The sequence below is a fragment of the Hemiscyllium ocellatum genome, chromosome 2 (genome assembly GCF_020745735.1).
Source record: "Hemiscyllium ocellatum isolate sHemOce1 chromosome 2, sHemOce1.pat.X.cur, whole genome shotgun sequence".
NCBI lineage: Eukaryota > Metazoa > Chordata > Chondrichthyes > Orectolobiformes > Hemiscylliidae > Hemiscyllium > Hemiscyllium ocellatum.
Genome location: NC_083402.1, coordinates 43,455,722 through 43,476,565, shown reverse-complemented (window position 1 = coordinate 43,476,565; position 20,844 = coordinate 43,455,722). Strand labels below are relative to the sequence as shown.

Below are 20,844 nucleotides of genomic sequence, written 5' to 3'. Positions count from 1 at the left end.
GAGGTAACAGTGACACATTCACCAGCCAGAGCATGGGGGAAATTTTACCTCAGCCCATCATAGCAGCTCACCTGCATTTTATGCTCATTGGATAGCTAAGTGCTTGCAGTTAGGGCTTCCACCTCTCTAAAAGACAAAGTCTGCCCCCAAGGAGTGCTGGCCAATCCAACGTTTGCTGAGCTCTTCAGTCCCAGCAGCATCAGCGGGAGCAGTGGCTACTCCTGGTACAAACAGTAAGCCAGAATCGGAGTACAGCAATTGGCTGGGCTGCTGGACAGGCCGCTGAGCTACACAGACTCAGTGTAGGGGACTCGAGCAGTTGAATGGATCAGTGCTGTCAGAATTTGGAGGGAGGTTTTGGAAATTAGTAGACAGCTAAATGGTGGAGTCAGAATTCAGAAGAGGTCCTGGGGAACAGAGAAGTGGGAAGGTCACTGGTTCTGTGTAAGGGAAAGCTGTGAAGGCCTGCCTCTGAAGACGTCCATGAGCTTTAATACTTCAGTATAGCTGAAAGTAGTGTTGAAAATCTGATGCATGCTGTGGTGCACAAATCCCAATCTATTATCCATATTTACCACACCCTAATTCTGGGTGTTACAATATAAAAACTCTACATGTATTATTGTTCCAACATTGTGAAGCAGAGTTTATTATTCGTTGCATAAAACGATGGAATCCTGTAGTTTCATTCTCTTAGAAAGCCCTTGATGTCTCACTTCCCAACTTATAAAGAAAAAATTATTGATCCTGAGCCAGATTGTAAAATAAATTTGGCAGGCTGGTCCAGCATTGCTACAGAATTCTAAAAGTGGGGAGGTTTCACTGCAGCTGTACAGGGCGTTGGTGAGACCACATCTGGAATATTGTATAAACTTTGGACTCCTGATTTAAAAATTGATAAAATTACTTCAGAAGCAGTTCACAGAACGTTCACTTGACTTATTCCTGTGATGAGGGGTGTATTTTATGAAAAAGCATTAAAGACTATATCTAAAGGAACTTAGAAGAACAAAGGGTGATTGTGTTATAATATAGGATCTGGAACAGATAAATGTGTGGAGAATTGTAAGGGGAAGAGACTGGCATTTGGCATTTCTGCAGCTGCAAGACAGACTCCAGGATGTTGTCTCTCTAGTGTCAGGGTCAGGAATGTCACTGAATGACTACAAGATATTTTGAAGGGGGAGGGCAAACAGACAGCAATCATGGTACGTATTAGTACAAACAATATAGGTAGAGACAGGAATAAGGCCCTGCAAGCAGAATTTAGGAAGCTAGGAATCCAAAAGATCATAATCTCTGGGTTACTTCTGATGCTACGTGCTATTGAGTATAGAAATAGGAGGTTAGCCCAGATGAAAGCATGGCTGGAGAGATGGTGCAGGAGAGAGGGACTTCAATTTGTGGAACAGACATTATAGGCCAGTTCAGGTACAAATGAGTTTGGCAAGATTGGACGGCATTTATTTTAATGCAAGGAGCCTTCAGCAACACTTCCTAGGACCTTACCATTAAGTGTATAAGTCCTGAAAATGTGTTGCTGGTTAAAGCACAGCAGGTTAGGCAGCATCCAAGGAACAGGAAATTCGACGTTTCGGGCCAGAGCCCTTCATCAGAGTGTATAAGTCCTGCTAAGATTTGCTTTCCCAAAATGCAGCACCTCGCATTTATCTGAATTAAACTCCATCTGTCACTTCTCAGCCCATTGGCCCATCTGATCAAGATCCTGTTGTAATCTGAGGTAACCCTCTTCGCTGTCCACTACACCTCTAATTTTGGTATCATCTGCAAACTTACTAACTGTACCTCTTATGCTCGCATCCAAATCATTTATGTAAATGACAAAAAGTAGTGGGCCCAGCACTGATCCTTGTGGCACTCCAGTAGTCACAGGCCTCCAGTCTGAAAAACCATCCTCCACCACCACCCTCTGTCTTCTACTTTTGAGCCAGTTCTGTATCCAAATGGCTAGTTCTCCCTGTATTCCATGAGATCTAACCTTGCTAATCATCTCCCATGGGGAACCTTATCGAATGCCTTACTGAAGTCCATATAGATCACATCTACTGCTCTGCCCTCATCAATCTTCTTTGTTACTTCTTCAAAAAACTCAATCAAGTTTGTGAGACATGATTTCACACGCACAAAGGCATGTTGACTATCCCGAATCAGTCCTTGCCTTTCCAAATACATGCACATCCTGTCCCTCAGGATTCCCTCCAACAAATTGCCCACCACAGAGGTCAGGCTCACTGGTCTATAATTCCCTGGCTTGTTCTTACCACTCTTCTTAAACAGTGGCACCACGTTTGCCAACCTCCAGTCTTCTGGCACCTCACCTGTGACTATCGATGATACAAATATCTCAGTAAGAGGCCCAGCAATCACTTCTCTAGCTTCCCACAGAGTTCTCGGGTACACCTTATCAGGTCCTGTGGATTTATCCACCTTTAACTGTTTCAAGATATCCAGCACTTCCTCCTCTGTAATCTGGACATTTTGCAAGATGTCACCATCTATTTCCCTACAGTCTATATCTTCCATATCCTTTTCCACAGTAAATACTGATGCAAAATACTCATTTAGTATTTCCCCCATTTTCCGTGGCTCCACATAAAGGCCGCCTTGCTGATCTTTGAGGGGTCCTATTCTCTCCCTAGTTACCCTTTTGTCCTTCATATATTTGTAAAACCCCTTTGGATTCTCCTTAATTCTATTTGCCAAAGCTATCTCATATCCCCGTTTTGCCCTCCTGATTTCCCTCTTAAGTATACTCCTACTTTCTTTATACTCTTCTAAGGATTCACTTGATGTATCCTGTCTGTACCTGACATATGCTTCCTTCTTTTTCTTAACCAAACCCTCAATTTCTTTAGTCATCCAGCATTCCCAATTGTTACCAGCCTTCCCTTTCACCCTGACAGGAATATACTTTCTCTGGATTCTTGTTATCTCATTTCTGAAGGCGTCCCATTTTCCAGCTGTCCCTTTACCTTTGAACATCTGCCTCCAATCAGCTTTTGAAAGTTCTTGCCTAATACTGTCAAAATTGGCCTTTCTCCAGTTTAAACTTCAACTTTTAGATCTGGTCTATCCTTTTCCATCCATAGCATAGTGAAGAAGGCGTTTGGTATGCTTTCCTTTATGGGTCAGAGTATTGACTACAGGAGTTAGGAGGTCATATTGCGGCTGTACAGGACATTGGTTAGGCCACTATTGGAATATTGCGTGCAATTCTGGTATCCTTCATATCAGAAAGATGTTGTGAAACTTGAAAGGGTTCAGAAAAGATTTACAAGGATGTTGCCAGGGTTGGAGGATCTGGGCTACAGGAAGAGGCTGAACAGGCTGGGGCTGTTTTCCCTGGAGCATCAGAGGCTGAGGGGTGACCTTATAGAGGTTCACAAAATTATGAGGGGCATGGATAGGATAAATAGGCTGTCTTTTCCCTGAGATTGGGGAGTCCACAACTAGAGGGCATAGGTTTAGGGTGAGAAGGGAAAGATATAAAAGAGACCTAAGGGGCAACATTTTCACGCAGAGGGTGGTACTTGTATGGAATGAGCTGCCAGAGGATGTGGTGGAGGTTGGTACAATTGCACATTTAAGAGGCATTTGGATGGGTATATGAATAGGAAGGGTTTGGAGGGATATGGGCCCGGTGCTGGCAGCTGGGACTAGATTGGGTTGGAATATCTGGTTGGCATGGACGGGTTGGACCGAAGGGTCTGTTTCCATGCTGTACATTTCTATGATTCTATGAGCCTGATAAACAAGACAGATGAGTGGAGGACACAAATTAAAACAAGGCATCATTACTGTCACTACAACTTTGTTGAGAGGAGGGCAGGATTAGCACCATACTCCAGGATACAGAGTCTTGAGACAAGACAGGAAAGGAGGTAAAAGACGAACAGATGTCACCACGTTGAGCAGGGAATCAATTGTAGCAGTGACGAGGGAAGACATCTGAGAAAGCTCCTCAAATGAAACCATATGACTAGAACTTAAAATCCAAAAAGAAACAATCACATTGCTGGGAACGTACTATAGGCCCCAACAGCCCGAGAGAGACTGCAGTGCAGATATGTAGGCAAAGTGTAAATGTAAAAAGGAATTTCACCTTCCCCATTGTTGGCTGGGGTAGTCATAGTGTGAAAAGGTTTAGGAATGGAATTCTGAAAAATACAGCCAGGAGAGCTTTTAAAGCCAGTATGTAGAAGGTCCTATGGGAGAGTTGGTTTCTACCGGGACCAGTGTTGGACCTTTGCTGTTTGTGGTATATACCGATGATTTAGATTGGAATATGGGAGGGTTGGTCAGTGAGTTCGCTAATCTCACAAAGATTGGTTTCGTAGCAAATAGTGAAGGGAAAGCCTCGGATTACAGCTGGTCAGTGGCAAACAGAATTCAATCTGGAAAAATGTGAGGTGATCCACTTGAACAGGACAAACAAGGCAAGGGAGTACACGATGAAAGGCAGGACCCTGGGAAGCACTGGTGTGCAGGTCCGTCGGTGTCTCAAGTTGGAGGAAAATGGTTGAGTTGGCATATGAGATACTTGCCAAGGCACAGAGTTTACGAGTAGGGATGTAATGCTGGGACTGTAAAATGTTGGTAAGGCCGTAGCTAGAGAATTGTAGGCAGTTTTGGAATTCACATTACAGGAGGGTAATGCTTGCATTGGTGAGAGTGCAGAGAAGATTTACCAGGATGTTGCCTAGGCTGGAGAGTTTTAGTTATGAAGAGGGAGTGAATTGACTGGGATTGATTACCTTGGAACAGAGGAGACTAGGAGTGTACATGTTTGAGATATATAAAGTTATGACGGGCACTGATAGGGTGGACAGGAAGAAACTCTTCTCCTTGATGGCGGATTCAATGACCAAGCGGATACCTTAAAGGTAAGGGGCATGAGGTTTACAGGGAATGTAAGGATTTCTTTGACCAGAGGATAACAGGACTCTGGTAAGTACTGCCCGTGAGGCTGGTAGAGGCAGAGACCCTCAGAACATTTAAGTTGCATCTTCATCTAGATATTTTTTAAATCAACCTGTTCAGAAGGGTTAATACAGACCCCCCTAGAGGAAGCTGGATCTAAATCAAGGCCTCATGGTTCAGAGGCAGGAACTTTGCAACTGCACCACTACAATCCCAATATTTAGATGCACATTTGCAAATGTCAAGGCATACAAGGTTATGGACCAAGGGCTAATAAAATGGAACAAGAATAGCTAAACAGTTGTTTTGACTGGATGGATCAAAGGCCTTTTCTGTGCTCTAGAACTCTGTGACTACACCTAGTGTGTAATCATGCTATGTGCTAGTGAGGATAGAAATAGGAAGTTAGCCCAGATGAAAGCATGGCTGCAGAGATAGTGCAGGAGAGAGGGACTTCAACTTGTGGAACGTTGAGACCATTTTTGAAGGTGGTGGGACCCTTGAGAATGTTTACTCTTGCATGCATCTGTGTGCATGTATGCACATGTGTTTGTTTAGGTGGCAGGGGGGTGGGGGAATGACTAAAATTAGGGAACATAGATGAAGAATTAATGATTTCCTTTTAAAACTGGGCTGACGAGAATTACTTCCTTTCCAAAGACGGTGGAATTTTCTTCCGCTGAAGGTAGCAGAGGATGGGGCTTCACACTTATAAAAGGTCATGTTGAATTGAATTTTGAATGTCAAGCCAAGCATTTGAGGTGCAGACAGGAAAAGAAGATGAGACCACAACTAGACCAACAATTAGCTTAATGGATGGAAGAGTCAGCTCAACAGGGCAAATTAATTATCCTGTTACTAAATCTTATGCTTCTATGTTCCTGCATCAAATATTCTATTCTCTTCTTGCTACATTTGTCATTCTACCTTCACAAGAAGGTTGCCTTTTTGATCTTATTTCACCACATCAACAACAGATAAAAAGCAAGAGTTGTTTAGGTTACAAGGAAACTAAACCAGTGATAGATGGAATGTCATGAAGCTATAACTTGTGTAAACAGTTTAACAGGTCATTTAACATTCACTGGCTCCCGAGCCAGCAATTTCTCAATTATCACATTCTCGTTGTTACAATTAAGCTAGATAATGTGAACGTTTTCAAAGAAATCCAAATAACCTATTTTAACACAATTCTGCTGCAGATTTCACTTTCTTTCACAAAGCAAAGTTTATTTTAAATAGTACACGCATAGCAACTTAATAATAAATGTGTACAACTACCCCAGATTTTTTTTTTTACTTTCTGCAAGAACTTTCTTATAAGAAATCAATCTTAAAGTTATTTTCTTTTAGGATCTACTCATGAGTATGCCACATCCTCTAGAGAATTCTCCTCAGGTCCAGCTGCTCTCAGAGGTAAACCTTTCCTTCACCACTTCTTTATTTTGGATGTATAGTCCCTTTTCTCAATACTTTTCAACACTTCCATGGTAATTCAATAAGACACTGATGGCCAATGTGACTTCTCCAACTTGCTTCAAAATATGCAAACTTATAACTCCTGTTTCCTCAAGATTCCAACTGAAATTAATGCCCACTTGACAAAAAAAAACTGAGAGAACTGTGAATGTTGCAAATCTGAAATGAATGATGAAAAGGGTCACTGATTAACTTTGATTTTTCTCCACAGACACTACCAGACACACTGAAATTTTCCAGCATTTTCTGTTTTTGGTGTCATTAATCCTCACCTGTTTTCCACCAGGTGAATGATGATTTTAGTTTGTATTCTGCTCATCTGATCTACTGTCAGTTAATTTGGCTAACTTCTCTCAGTTAACTGTAAATTGCACACAACAGCTCCAAGTCGCAATTAATTCTCTCAACCAACACTCAGGTAAATTGAAACCAGAGAACCAAAATGATCTAGCCTCACCAATTTTGAATCTTTCATTGGATGTACAGGGTTACTGGCACTAGTAACGTTGGTTGTCCATTCTAACTGCCCATGATCTGAGAGGCTTGCTAGGCCATTTCAGAGGGCAGTTAAGAGTTAACTGTATTACTGTGGATCTGGAGTCACACGTTGACCAGACCTGGCAAGAATAACTGATCCCAGAATGGCATTTATGACCCAGATGGGTTTTTACAACAATTAATGGTTTTTTCATGGTCACCATACTAGCTTTCAATTCTAAATTTCATTAATTTAGTTTAAACCTGTACTCACAGAACACTAGCCTACCTCTTAATGACTAGTCCAGTAGTATTACCACTATGCCACACTGTCCCATCTTTTATGATGTCCTCAAATCAATATTTAGCTAAATTCATCTTTGTTTACTTGATCAAATCAAAAAATAAATAGTAAATGTAGTTTATAATTTTCCTGAATGCTTTCCGAAATAATTGCGCAGAGGCTGGTATCCTGCCACCAACTCAACCTTTATTGACATGAACACAGTACGTGGAATCTGACCAACTAGCTCAGTGCCAATCCCTAGAGTGAGGAGACTCTCTGACACTCCTGTCAGCCAGGTCTCCCTGATTGGCCCAGGTTAACAACTCCAATCAGGGATCTCACTGAATTGAAATGAACTGAATTTATTGTCACGTGTGCAGAGGCACAGTGAAAAGCTTTGACGAGATCTGCCTGGCCAACCTCATTCTAATCACCACACTTGCAAACTATTTTAAATCTAAGCCTCAAAACAAAAACATCTTTCTGGGCCCCCTTTATTCTCGTAAGCATTGTGAACATCATTGTCTAATTCTTTAGCTAAGTAAGGCCACGTGTGTTTTATAGCTCTTACTATATAGTTGAGGAGACAGTGGCCTAGTGGTAAAACCAAGCTGATAACCTCTCAGTCATAATCTCATCAATTCAATATCCTCTTGTAATATGTACTATTGTACTACTGTGACAAAGCTTTTGGTCTACATTATCCATCAACAAGTCAGAATTTAATTGAAATATGATGTAATGCTAAATATTTATTATTAAAAATCAAATGTACAATTGGATGAACAGCACAATTAGCTCCATTTTGTTTTAATAGAGTCATAGAGATGTACAGCATGGAAACAGACCCTTCGGTCCAACCTGTCCATGCCGACCATATATCCCAACCCACCAGCACCCGGCCCATATCCCTCCAAACCCTTCCTATTCATATACCCATCCAAATGCCTTTTAAATGTTGCAATTGTACCAGCCTCCACCACATCCTCTGGCAGCTCATTCCATACACATACCACCCTCTGCGTGAAAAAGTTGCCCTTTAGGTCTCTTTTATATCTTTCCCCTCTCACCCTAAACCTATGCCCTCTAGTTCTGGAATCCCTGACCCCAGGGAAAAGACTTGTCTATTTAGCCTATCCATGCCCCTCATAATTTTGTAAACCTCTATAAGGTCACCCTTTAGCCTCCGACGCTCCAGGGAAAACAGCTCCAGCCTGTTCAGTCTCCCTGTAGCTCAGATCCACCAACCCTGGCAACATCCTTGTAAATCTTTTCTGAACCCTTTCAAGTTTCACAACATCTTTCCAATAGTGGCCTACCCAATGTCCTGTACAGCTGCAACATGACCTCCCAACTCCAGTACTCAATACTCTGATCAATAAAGGAAAGCATACCAAATGCCATCTTCACTATCCTATCTATCTGCGACTCCACTTTCAAGGAGCTATGAACCTGTTCTCCAAGGTCTCTTTGTTCAGCAACACTCCCTAGGTGTATAAGTGTATAAGTCATCTGCAAACTTACTAACTGTACCTCTTACGCTCGCATCCAAATCATTTAAGTAAATGACAAAAAGTAGAGGGCCCAGCACCGATCCTTGTGGCACTCCACTGGTCACAGGCCTCCAGTCTGAAAAACAACCCTCCACCACCACCCTTCTACCTTTGAGCCAGTTCTGTATCCAAATGGCTAGTTCTCCCTGTATTCCATGAGATCTAACCTTGCTAATCAGTCTTCCATGGGGAACCTTGTCAAACACCTTACTGAAGTCCATATAGATCACATCTACTGCTCTGACCTCATCAATCTTCTTTGTTACTTCTTCAAAAAACTCAATCAAGTTTGTGAGACATGATTTCACACGCACAAAACCATATTGACTATCCCGAATCAGTCCTTGCCTTTCCAAATACATGCACATCCTGTCCCTCAGGATTCCCTCCAACAAATTGCCCACCACCGAGGTCAGGCTCACTGGTCTATAGTTCCCTGGCTTGTCTTTACCACCTCCTTAAACAGTGGCACCATGTTTGCCAACCTCCAGTCTTCTGGCACCTCACCTGTGACTATCGATGATATAAATATCTCAGCAAGAGGCCCAGCAATCACTTCTCTAGCTTCCCACAGAGTTCTCGGATACATCTGATCAGGTCCTGGGGATTTATCCACCTTTAACCGTTTCAAGACATCCAGCACTTCCTCCTCTGTAATCTGGACATTTTGCAAGATGTCACCATCTATTTCCCTACAGTCTATATCTTCCATATCCTTTCCACAGTAAATACTGATGCAAAATATTCATTTAGTATTTCCCCCATTTTCTGAGGCTCCACACAAAGGCTGCCTTGCTGATCTTTGAGGGGTCCTGTTCTCTCCCTAGTTACTCTTTTGTCCTTAATATATTTTTAAAACCCATTTGGATTCTCCTTAATTCTATTTGCCAAATTTAACTCATGTCCCCGTTTTGCCCTCCTGATTTCCCTCTTAAGTATACTCCTAATATTTAATAGTAAGACAAGTTATCAATCTTATATAGCCACAATTGAATTGTGCTATGAAAAATGTATATTTTGTGACCTGTAGATTTATTTACTGGAATGAGTCAGATATCATTATGTTGCTTTCTCATTGTTGTAACTACGTAGATGGGTTAACTTGTGCAAATGGATAAGAAACCAATTACAGTATGCTTCCTTTAATTAGCACTGCAAAGGCTCTGAGACAAGAACTACTTCACCAACAGTATTCCAATTTCATGTGAAGCAAGCAAAAAAAAAGTACACTGTTTTTGGTTACGTGCTTCCACTCTTTCTCAATAAAATTAAAAAATTAAATCTGTTACTTATCACAGACAAGCAAGCACAATATTTTAGACAATTATGGAATACTCAAGCTAAGATTTAAAAAAAAAGGCATCATGGAAACTTGCACAAAGATTCCCTCATATGAAAGACTTAATGAAGTTGTGACCAAAAACCTCTTTCTGCAATCATTTATAGAAAATTCTGATGCTCAAAATGTACACAGGCTGCGCTAGTCACCAAGGCCGTATTCCTAAAGCCCTCTATATACACACAACACTCGCTGTAGTTTTCCTTTCACATTTTGCATCAGTCATGCAATATCAAAAATGCATTTTTTCTTGTCGTGTGAGAACTACAGAGAGAATACCAGTTGGCAGGAGATTACAGCCACATTTTAATATCATTTTAAAAGTCAGTATTCAGGTTGGAGATGGATGAATGCCTTCCTGCATTGTGATATCTTTTCACAATTCTGCAGAGTTCAAAAGAATCTTGAGGCATCAATGAGCTAATAATTCCAATTATCCTGATACACAAAGTACCATACACCTGAAAAGTAAAGCTGCAAACAATTTTAGCACATTCAATTCTTCTCTTGTAATCTGAATTCCTTTTGTGTAATTTCCATTTTCCTTCTTCCCTCTAAAGTACCTGTGAACATTATAACCAATGTATATTGAAATGCCAGGGTGCTAAAAATAAATTTTATAATTTGACACAAAGTGGGCAAAATATACCTTCCCTCTGTCCACTCTTGGCATGGCGGGGTTTGTACCTCATTTGTATCCACACAAGATATGCACAGCAAACCAGTGCTATAATGGACCTGCCTCACCAGAGAGGTCAGAAAATTGGTCAGCTTCTACTTGACAAGAATGTACTTATTGACCTCACAATGTTATACAACGACAAAGATTTAAAGTCACTATGTCTCAAAATAAAAGTAGATGTTGTATATGATTTACATCATCAGAAAATTATTTTCACGTTAAACGTGTCCTCCTGACCATAACAGTGTATACTTCAACCATCAATCTAATGGCCCCTAACAAGTAGGTGGCAAGACTACCAATGTATATCGGATAGTAAGTGACTCAGTGTCATTACTATCTTGTTTATGCAGCTGCAGTTAAAATAACTCCATTATTCCGGAGGCACTTCAAAATACAATTAACCAGGAGGCATTAAGAAAAATTACTCTGGTGCTGTTTATAAGTACTTTTGACAATACTCTAACTGGGCTTAATCAACAGATGGGACAGATATTTTGACAAACCAAAATTCTAATAGAACATGTATTGAAAATTTCAAAAAAGTTAAGATAACCACAGTCTTGAATAATGGTCTAGGCTACAAAATTCAGGAGAACAACACCCATTTTGTCAGTACAAGGGCACCTGTAGCCTGCCAATCTACATTTTCGTAAATGTTAGGATGGCACAGGGTCAGTATACTGGAAATACACAGGGTAGGCTGATTATGACATCATAAACAAACAGTGTGTAACATTGCTTTGAGACAATCAGTGCCACTTGACAGCTCACTGCCATACTGCTTTTTCTTAAATTTGCACAGAACCATCTCACCAAGAACTATCAACTACCTTCAGGATTGTTGTTAATTGGCTCTTGCTGCACTTGATAGTTCCAGAGTTGTTTAAAGTTTCTGATCTCTACACAGAGTAGTGTGTCTTGTGCTGAAGAGCATGAACCTGACTTCGAGGGTACTGCTTCAATCATTTACTCACAGTAAAGGGTAAGACCTTACACTCCCTTAGCCGACAATATGACAAAATCTTTTTTTTTGCTCTGCTTTTACCCAGGCCTTTGCGTCTTCCAGAGTTCTAATGAAGGATCACTGGATCCAAAACATTCATTTTGATTTCTATCCACATATGCTGTCAGAGCTGCTCTATTTCTCCAGCAACTTTTGTTTTTGTTTAGAACAAGTCGAAGTTGCATTGCTCATGATGCCATCATTTGGTGTCAGGCCATTTGCAATTGAGTCACCAAGACAAACTAAAGGGTTACCTATTGACCACATGGCTCGGAAACTACATATGCAAGGACAGTGTATATAAGGTACTGATGTTGCACAAAATATCATTGAGAAGATCGTAAGAGTGCTGAAGCAATATTTCAGTTGTCTGGACCACACTGGAAGAACCCTACAGTAAATGGCAAAGCATGTGCAAGTTAGGGCTTGCGGTGGTTGACTGAATTCCAATCTAAAGGGCACAGCATTCACCACCTTCTATTTGGCAACTAACTGATGAGGTGGAAGAACCAGCAGTAGTAGAAATCTAAGAAGGAGGAAATTCAGAATAGAGGCAAGAGAGAAGAGATTTATGGGAATTTCAATGAAAAGACTTGAATTAAAAGGGGATCCTCCTGAACTGTAAATGTGAGGTGTACCAGTACCAGAGTGAGAGATGAAGAAGTACAAAAGAAAAAGGACTTACAGTTATATAGTTCTTTACACAACCAGCAAATATCCCAAAGCATTTTACAGTGAAGTACTTTTTAAGCGGTTTAATGTCAGAAATACAGCAGGTGGTTCATGTAGAACATGCCTACAGCGATGTTAGCACAACCAAGTCATCTGGTTTTATAATCTTGTTGAGGAATAAATATTGATCAGGACACTAGAAGCAAAGGCATCCTACTCTTTCAGATAGAGCCAGGAGATCTTTCACTGGGAGTGTAGACACAACCTTAATTTAACATCTCATCCAAAGGTGTTTCCTCTGATAGTACAGTGCTTTCTCAGTACTGCACTAAAGCATTAGCTTCTATTTTTGTGCTCAGATCTTGGAATGACACTTGAACTTACACTGATTCTGAGGTAAGGATGCCACCAATATCAATGCAAGGGATTATTGATAGAGATTGTTGCCGGTTGGTTTGCTCTATTCAGCAGCCTCTGGGCTGCTGAAAATCCATTCACTGAACTTGACCAATCCTAAGGGCACCACACCACTTGTGGTACTGTGTCCATGTTCTGGGCATTACACCCTGGCAGTGATTACCCTACTGCCTTCTGAGAGTTTGTGTGGAGGTTCTCCTGTCCCCTGTCAAACTGGATAGAGAACATTTATCTTCCTCAACCAAGATCTCTGCTGCAACTTCAGTAGATCTTGGAGTCTGCTCTTTCCATGTGTCCTTTCCAAGTCAAAATCACATGAAGAACAAGTTCCAACACCTGCTCCAGCCTAAGTACACCTGTGCTTTAAGAGGCAGTCTCGCTTGTCATTCAACTAGCTTGTACTCATCGTAGTCTCTTTTGGTTTAAAACAGATTATTTATACAATCTAAGGATGTTTCTAAACAAATCCTAGACTGTTCATGGAACAGGTTATTCACACAACAAAATGCCCAAGTTTCAGAATGTGGTGACTGACCTAATCTCCTTAAAATGGAATATCTATTGCCCAAGATAAAACTGAGCTTTGCTAATCTTCCTTTCAATGATCATTATGCCAAGATAACATCAATTATATCATAAAGTCAACTTATTTTACAGATTGCATGTATATTTAAAATTACAAAGCACATCATTCTACCGACTTTAAATAGTTCCAATCAATTCATGATGTTAGCCTTTTTTTATATTGCAAACAGACTGGTAGTCATCTCAACATGCAATTACTCCTTGTGAAGTACCTTGGGGCATTTCAACTATATTAAACAGAAATCAAAGCTGTTATTGCTATTCAGAATTCCAGGTTTTCAATCTACAATAAGCCAAAAGGTAGTCAAAAAAAGTAAGCAGAAGGTGATTCACTGCCAATGAAATGACAAGGCTGGACTTTGGGCTTTCTTTAACAAAAGTATCCCAATTCAGAAAGTTAAACTTATTCAGATATCCACATCCAAACCTTTATTCGTACCATTTTGTTCATCAGCTTCCTCATTGAGCAGGAAGGCCATGTGATAATTCCTGATATTCTTAGGGTAGAGTTTCTCCAGCTCACACACTGGGGGGTAGTGGGTAACAAATAGCGTAAGAGATTTCACCTGAAAGTAAATTATAAGACTTTATTACAACATACTGAACAATCAGCACCACTGAACACCATAGTCAATAAATACACATATCGTTAGAAAAGTAGAATCAGTTAAAATTCTGAAATTCTTACAAGAAATTAAAGGACCTGTTGCAAAATAGAAAAATAAATCCCTGACTTACTCATTGAAAAACGTATGTATCCTTGTTACTACAACTGAAGTCGTGACAACCTCTCAGTATTAGCAAAACACAAGCCGCTGATTAATATTGCCTTAAAATGATGGTATGCAAGTTCATTAAGAATTATATGATAACCTTCATCACAGCATTTGCTGGTTAATAGCTTATCTCTTGTGAAGAAAAGGAGCAGAGGTTAAAATTGCATTGATTGCCTGAGTTTATTAAGGCTACAATTCAATAAATGCGGTTTTGTGGCACCACAGATACCTAAATCTGAGACAGTTTCCAGTCTCACTCCAGGAGTTAAATGTCTAAGAAATTTTAATTCACAACAAGGCTAAACAGCTCAATTATTAACCTGCAAATCTTTCCAGCACACCAAGAGCAGGAGAGATCCTAGTCAGCATGCGATGAAAAGAAAGTTGGAGCCTCTACTATATCACTAACCATAACTCCCAGTTACAACTTCAATGAGAAAGTACGCATTATTACAGGAACTCTGACTCCAGGATTGTTCACACTACTCCATAACCTAGCAGCTGGGTAAAGATAACCAGAAATCTTAGTCTGATTATCACTTATTTTGGCAATTGCAGAAATTACAAAGATATTCTAGAAGAAATAAGTGCAACACATAGCATCATAAATAGGTTTTCAAAAGTCTAAAATCCTCAATCAAGTCAGCCTTTAATTTTCTATATATCGAAGAGTAAAAGCTTGGAATAAATGATCTCTCCTTAAAATCTAGTCTCATGCATAGATTCAGACATTTACAGCACAGAGAAAGGCCATTCGGGCCATTGTATGTGCAACAGTCAAAGATAAGGCTACATTAATCCCATTTTCAGCTTTTGGCCCAAAGCTCTTGGGAGGTTATGGCAACACAAGTGAATATCCAGGTACTGCTTAAATGTTTTGAGAGTTTTTCCACTCAACTACCCTTTTAAGCAGTGAGTTCCAGACTCCCATCACCAAGTGAAAAAAACTCTTCAACTGCTCTCTTAGCCTTTTATTGCTTACTTGAAATCAACGCTGTCTTGCTACTGAAACAAAAACAGAAATTGCTGGAGAAATTCAGCAGGTGGAGAGAAAGCACCAGTCAACATTTTGAGTTTACACGATTTTGTTCATCAACTAAGCAGGCAGGCCATATAATGATTCCCGACATTCTTTGATTAGAGTTTGTCCAGATCACGTACTGCAGGGTAGTGGGTAACAAACAATGCCGGGGATTTCACATGGAATCTTGTGTTCTGAAGAAGAATCACTGGACCTGAAAGATTAACTCTGCTTTCTGTCTAAAGATGCTGCCAGTTTTGCTGAGTTTCTCCAGCAATTGCTATTTATGTTTGAGATTTCCAGCATCCGCAGTTTGTTTATTATGGACTCTTCTACTAATGGAAAAAGTGCTTCCTATCCACGCTATCTATGCCCCACACAATCTTAAATCTCACTATCTAAGGAAAACAATCCTCACCTCTTCAAACTTTCCTTATAGCTCAAATCCTCAAGCCCAGGCAATGTCTTGCTAAATCTCCTCTGCATTTACATCCATCCAATCATGTGGTGACCAGAGTCGCATGCAGAACCCCAGTTGTAGCCTAACCAGCAGTTTATATTGTACCAGCATCACCTCACTGCTCTTAAATTCTATGCTTTGGCCAGTAAAGGCAAGTATTCCATATGTCTTCTTAACCATTGTCAGGGATCTGTTTATAGACACATTAAAATCACTCTCATGATTGCACAATGTTCAGCAACACGTACGACTCCTCAGACACTAAAGCAGTCTGTGTCCAAATGCAGTAAGATCTGGACAATATTCAGATTTGAGTTGTCAGGAGCTAAGTAAAAATTATACCACGCAAGTGCCAGGCAAAGACCATCTCTAACACAGAGTTCAACCATTGTTCAGTGCCATCACTGAATCACATACTTTCAACAGCCTCGGGGTTACTACTGACAAGAAACTCAATTGGACTAGCCATACAAATACTATGGTTACAAGATCAGATAAGAGGCTAGGAATTCTGTGAAAACTAACTTACCTCCTGTCTCCCCAAAACTTTACCACTGTCTACAAGCCACAAGTTGAGAGTGTAATGAGTACAGATCCAACAACACTTAAGTAGTTTGATATCTTCCAGGAAAGCAGCCCGCTTGATTGGCACCACAACCACCACCTTCAACATTCATGCACTTCGACAGTGACGCACATTGGCAGCAGTGCATACCATGGACAAGATACATTGTAATAATACAACATGGTTCTTTTGACAGGATACTTTAAATGCATTACCTTTACCATCTGGAAGGACAAGGGCAGTAGGTGCATGGGAGCACCACTATCTGCAGTTTTCCTGCATGTCTCAGACTACCCTGACTTGGAAATATATTGTCGTTCCTACAGAGTCACCAAGTCAAAATCCTGAGGATCCTGTTCCACCATTGGATGTACCTGCACTCAAACAACTGCAGTGTTTCAAGGAGGGGGCTTAGTACTATCTTCTCTGGGGCAATCAGGCACTGGTAATAAAGGCCACCCTAACCAATGACACCCACTGGCCATGAATGAGAAACAAAAGAGAACGCAGAGCTCCACCACAGTCCATTAGATAAAGCAGTGTTGAGGGAGATGCTGATGATAATAGATTTCTACAAGCTCAACACTTCAAGCTTATATTTTTTAGAACTCATACTACGTAACCATCACCACAAGCATAAAATGGACCACGTAACTACAAGACTTGCTGTACTGTCATCCATACTTCAAAGATCTTAATCCCAAGATAATCTATATTGTTTACGTTGAGAATTCTTTGCCCAGGAAGCCGTGCCTGAACAACAGAACGCTCATTGTTCCCTCCTTCATAAGCACCAGTTCAGCTACTATTAAAATTGCCAGGATAGAAGAGAGAGGAAAGACAAGGTGGTAATGCGCAGCTGCATTGGAGCAGATGGTGCCAGGGAGAAGGAACGTGAACTTGTTGTAGAAAGCATCAGCTGGAATCCATCCTGACCTCAAGCCCAGGGAGCAGAACCTCAAGGGGCCTGCTTTGAAAAAAACAAGGATACTTTTGCAGCAAGAAGTGTTCCCAACATCAAGGTTCCTTTCAGCTGGTACCAGGGAGCTTCAGCAACACTGAGGTTAGTGAAGCTCAAGGAAAGTCTGTTCCAACCAGTCTCTGCTCAGAGATTTACACTTGTACTTTTTGACTATTTCAAACAAAATTCAGGAAATTGGCATAACTGTATCTAACACCAATATCTTTTAAACTTGGCATAAACAAAATGGACATTATGGTTGTGGACGGATTCATTTGACTCTTTCCATGTTTTGCTATATATTATTATTTGCTAGTTTTGCTTTACATGGAAAGCGTCCCAGGAAGCGGGATCAATGTCTTCTAATAATAATCTAAATCCAGGTTCACTTATATTCTTAACCCAAAAGTTGCAATACATTCTATCAAAAACAAAGTCAGCGGTGTCCTGGTCAAACTGTGTGTCTTTGGATCTAAATTGAATTATGCTAGCATTCATTAGCAAATGTTGAAGATGCATAGTGTAAAATTTGCTTTGATTTATTATTATCTCATATACTAAGATAGGGTGAAAAGTAATAGTTGTACATGCCAAACAGGAAGATATTGAACAGATTCTCTGACTGATAGTTCAACAGAAAGTTATACAGAAATCATGGAAATGACATTTCAAAGATACACTTTGGGGAAAGGAAAATCGTCTAACATATGACTAATGAGCCTCTCCAAAATCTGGCTATAATGTACCATGCTTTTCTGGTAGCTATGCTAATGCTCTGCTCCATGATTCAACACATTTATCATTTGTGGCTACTCCTCAGAAAGCCAAAGTAAAATCTAATTTTGTAAATTTTACGTTAAGCCAAGCACTTGTCTGTTCACTGCTTCCAAAAGAAGGGTTTTTGGCAATACACAGAAACACAACTGTACCTTACTAAAATATTAAGGACGTAAATATCACAATGCTGTTTTTACACTTGGGTGTAGGAGGTGAGAAAGAGTACAAAACTCTAACTTCTACCATGTTACACTACCCCAGGATTCTTGACCAATTCCTCGCCTGAATCCCATTGAGGTCAGGATCTCAATGACCCAGTAGCATTTAGTTTCGTTTAAAAGGAAAAGAACATTTTTGAGGAAGAAATCGGAGAGAAAACAGTTATATAAAACAATTCCAATTCACCTCTTGTGATTTTTACATCCTCAGTGATTGTACAATCTTAACTGAGGATAATTAGGAGATAAATTCTGGCCTCTACTGTATTTCTGATTTTAGATGTTCCACCGTTGATGGTTTTGTCTTCAGTAAACTTGACCCCAAGCTCTGGAAATCTTCCTAAATCATTTGACCTTTTTTTTATTGAAGTCACTCCTTAAAAACTGCCTTTTTGACATTTTGGTAATCTGATCTACATCTCTACATAAAGCAGTATGACACCTATGCAAATTAAAATGCTTCTGTGAAACTCTTGGAAAGCTGGATTATGATAAAGTGCAATGTAAACATAAGTTGTTGTTGATTTGTACATGCCTAGGTTTATGAATTGACACTTGTACTGCAGATATTGTATCTTTAGATATCTATTAGGCACTATCATGTCATCACTGCTTTAGTGGAAGAGTTGGAAATAAAGTCTTCCTTGTTAAATATCTGGATGGATAAATATTAATTGTGTCCAAATAATGAAAATTTGAAGAGGAAAGAACACGTAGCATTTATACTTGAAATACTGCATTGGATGGAGTTGCTAAATATGTCAATGCAGATTAAGAACACTACTTGTCAAGTGTATCTTATGTGTAGCCATTGCACAATGGAAATTGAAAAAAACCAGGAATAAGGAGCCAACATTGAGTGTGCTTGGTATTTAAATAGCCATGAAAGAAGTGAAGTTCTAGAATATTCATAGCCACTTCTAACTACCACTTGGCTTCCCTCCAGGGCAGCAGTCATTGGGAGATGTTGGAAAATTACAAGTACAATTAAACAGTGCAAGTCGTCATGTTTTCATTTTAGGAGCTTTTTGTTCATCCAATACTGGATTTCTGACAAGCCACATGAGAAATTAATAAGTAGAGTAATGAAGGCGGAGGTAATGAGGTGGACCTAGGGCTGTCAGCATACATGTGGAAACATATACTGTATTGTCAGATAATGTTACTGTGTGGATGAGAAATAGGAGGGGGTTAGGGGGACAGTCGATACAAGGAAGATCTTTGGGGAAGCCAGAGTGACTCAGAGTGCTCATAATAAGTGATTCCCTGGCTAAATATAGACAAACAAGAACAGATCCCTCCTATCCTTCTGTTCTGAAGGGTCACTGGACTCTAAAATTAACTTTGTTTTCTCTCCACAGCTTCAGATACAAAGTTAAACGGAATTAATTTTGCCGATGGTTAAAAGGACAGTCGGTCAAGAGGCAACAACCATTGCAAGCAGGTTTAAAATAAAAAGAAAAAAAGTCAGTCAGCAAACATTTTGCTTGACAAGTATTCATTGGGAAAGAATGAACCAAACTCAAATAGCTCTCCCAGGCAAAACTAAGAACTTGCTCCAGCTCAAGTTCTAAATGAGTTAAATTTGCTCAAAAACAATAAATTAGTGATAAACAGACAAACTGTCTAGCATTCATATAGAACCTTTCACAAATGGTGGACATCCCAAAGCCGCTTACAACCAATAAAGTACTCCTAAAGTGGAGTCAAGGCAGAAAAGAAATGCAGCAGCAAATCAGTAAGAACCCAGAAAAATGCACTGTGAGCATTACTGATAACCAGTTTTGTCATTTTGGTTGACAGCATTGTTAACCACCTCACTATGGAAAACGTTCCCTACTTAGCTTTAAAATCACATCACTGGATCTTTTAGTTCCAGCAGAGAGGACACACACGGTCCCAATTCATCCTATGGAAAGGTTGGGACACTGCTCCCTAAATGAACTGAGGGGAGGCCTTGATTTTTCAGCTCCTTAACTGAGAGTTGAATCCAAAACCTGGGACTCAGAGGTGAGAATGCTATCGTTAAGCTACAACCGACAGCACATTGACAGTGTTTATACCAGAGTACCAGAGAAGATTACGGATGAGGTTTGGGCAGCATTAAGAAATAAAATGTAGAGAATCAGTGAACATGAAGACGACATTAGTGTACTAGAAACAAGCCTACATACTGCCCCATAATCAAAAGGGTGATGATATCTATGAATTTATCTCACTCTAACTCTGTGTAAAATAATGAAATTGAATATTAAGTCAACTTTGGAACATTATCAGAGTAAAACCTTAATCAAACTTTTTCAAAGTGGAATCAGAAATAGTTCATTCTGTCTCAAAACCCACTTAGATTATTTTTTGGAAGTAAGAACTCAGCTGAATTCCGGTGACACCAACAAAGTGCTATCCAAAGCTACCAGCAGTCATTAGGACCTGGGCCTCCAATTGTCTTGGAGATCCTTTGCTGATGCAGCAAAGTTCTGCCCTGCTGGGACCTTGTGATAGTCTGTGTGAAATAGCCACTCTGTATAAAAACAAATATCATTACTCAGGAACTCGGGCACCTTGACATCAGCATTGCGTCTTTGTGCTGAAGGCTAATTGAAGGAATAAGGCAGATGTACATCTTTCT

General features: G+C 40.1%; 1 protein-coding gene across 1 annotated transcript in view; it reads right to left on the bottom strand.

Moving 5' to 3' along the window:
* msh3 (mutS homolog 3 (E. coli)) overlaps nt 1–20,844 on the bottom strand; it is a 274,896-nt gene that overhangs the window by 28,068 nt on the left and 225,984 nt on the right. The window contains exon 22 of the mRNA XM_060843997.1: nt 13,877–14,003. Coding sequence (XP_060699980.1) covers nt 13,877–14,003 — 127 coding nt within the window. The remainder of the gene's footprint in view (nt 1–13,876; nt 14,004–20,844) is intronic.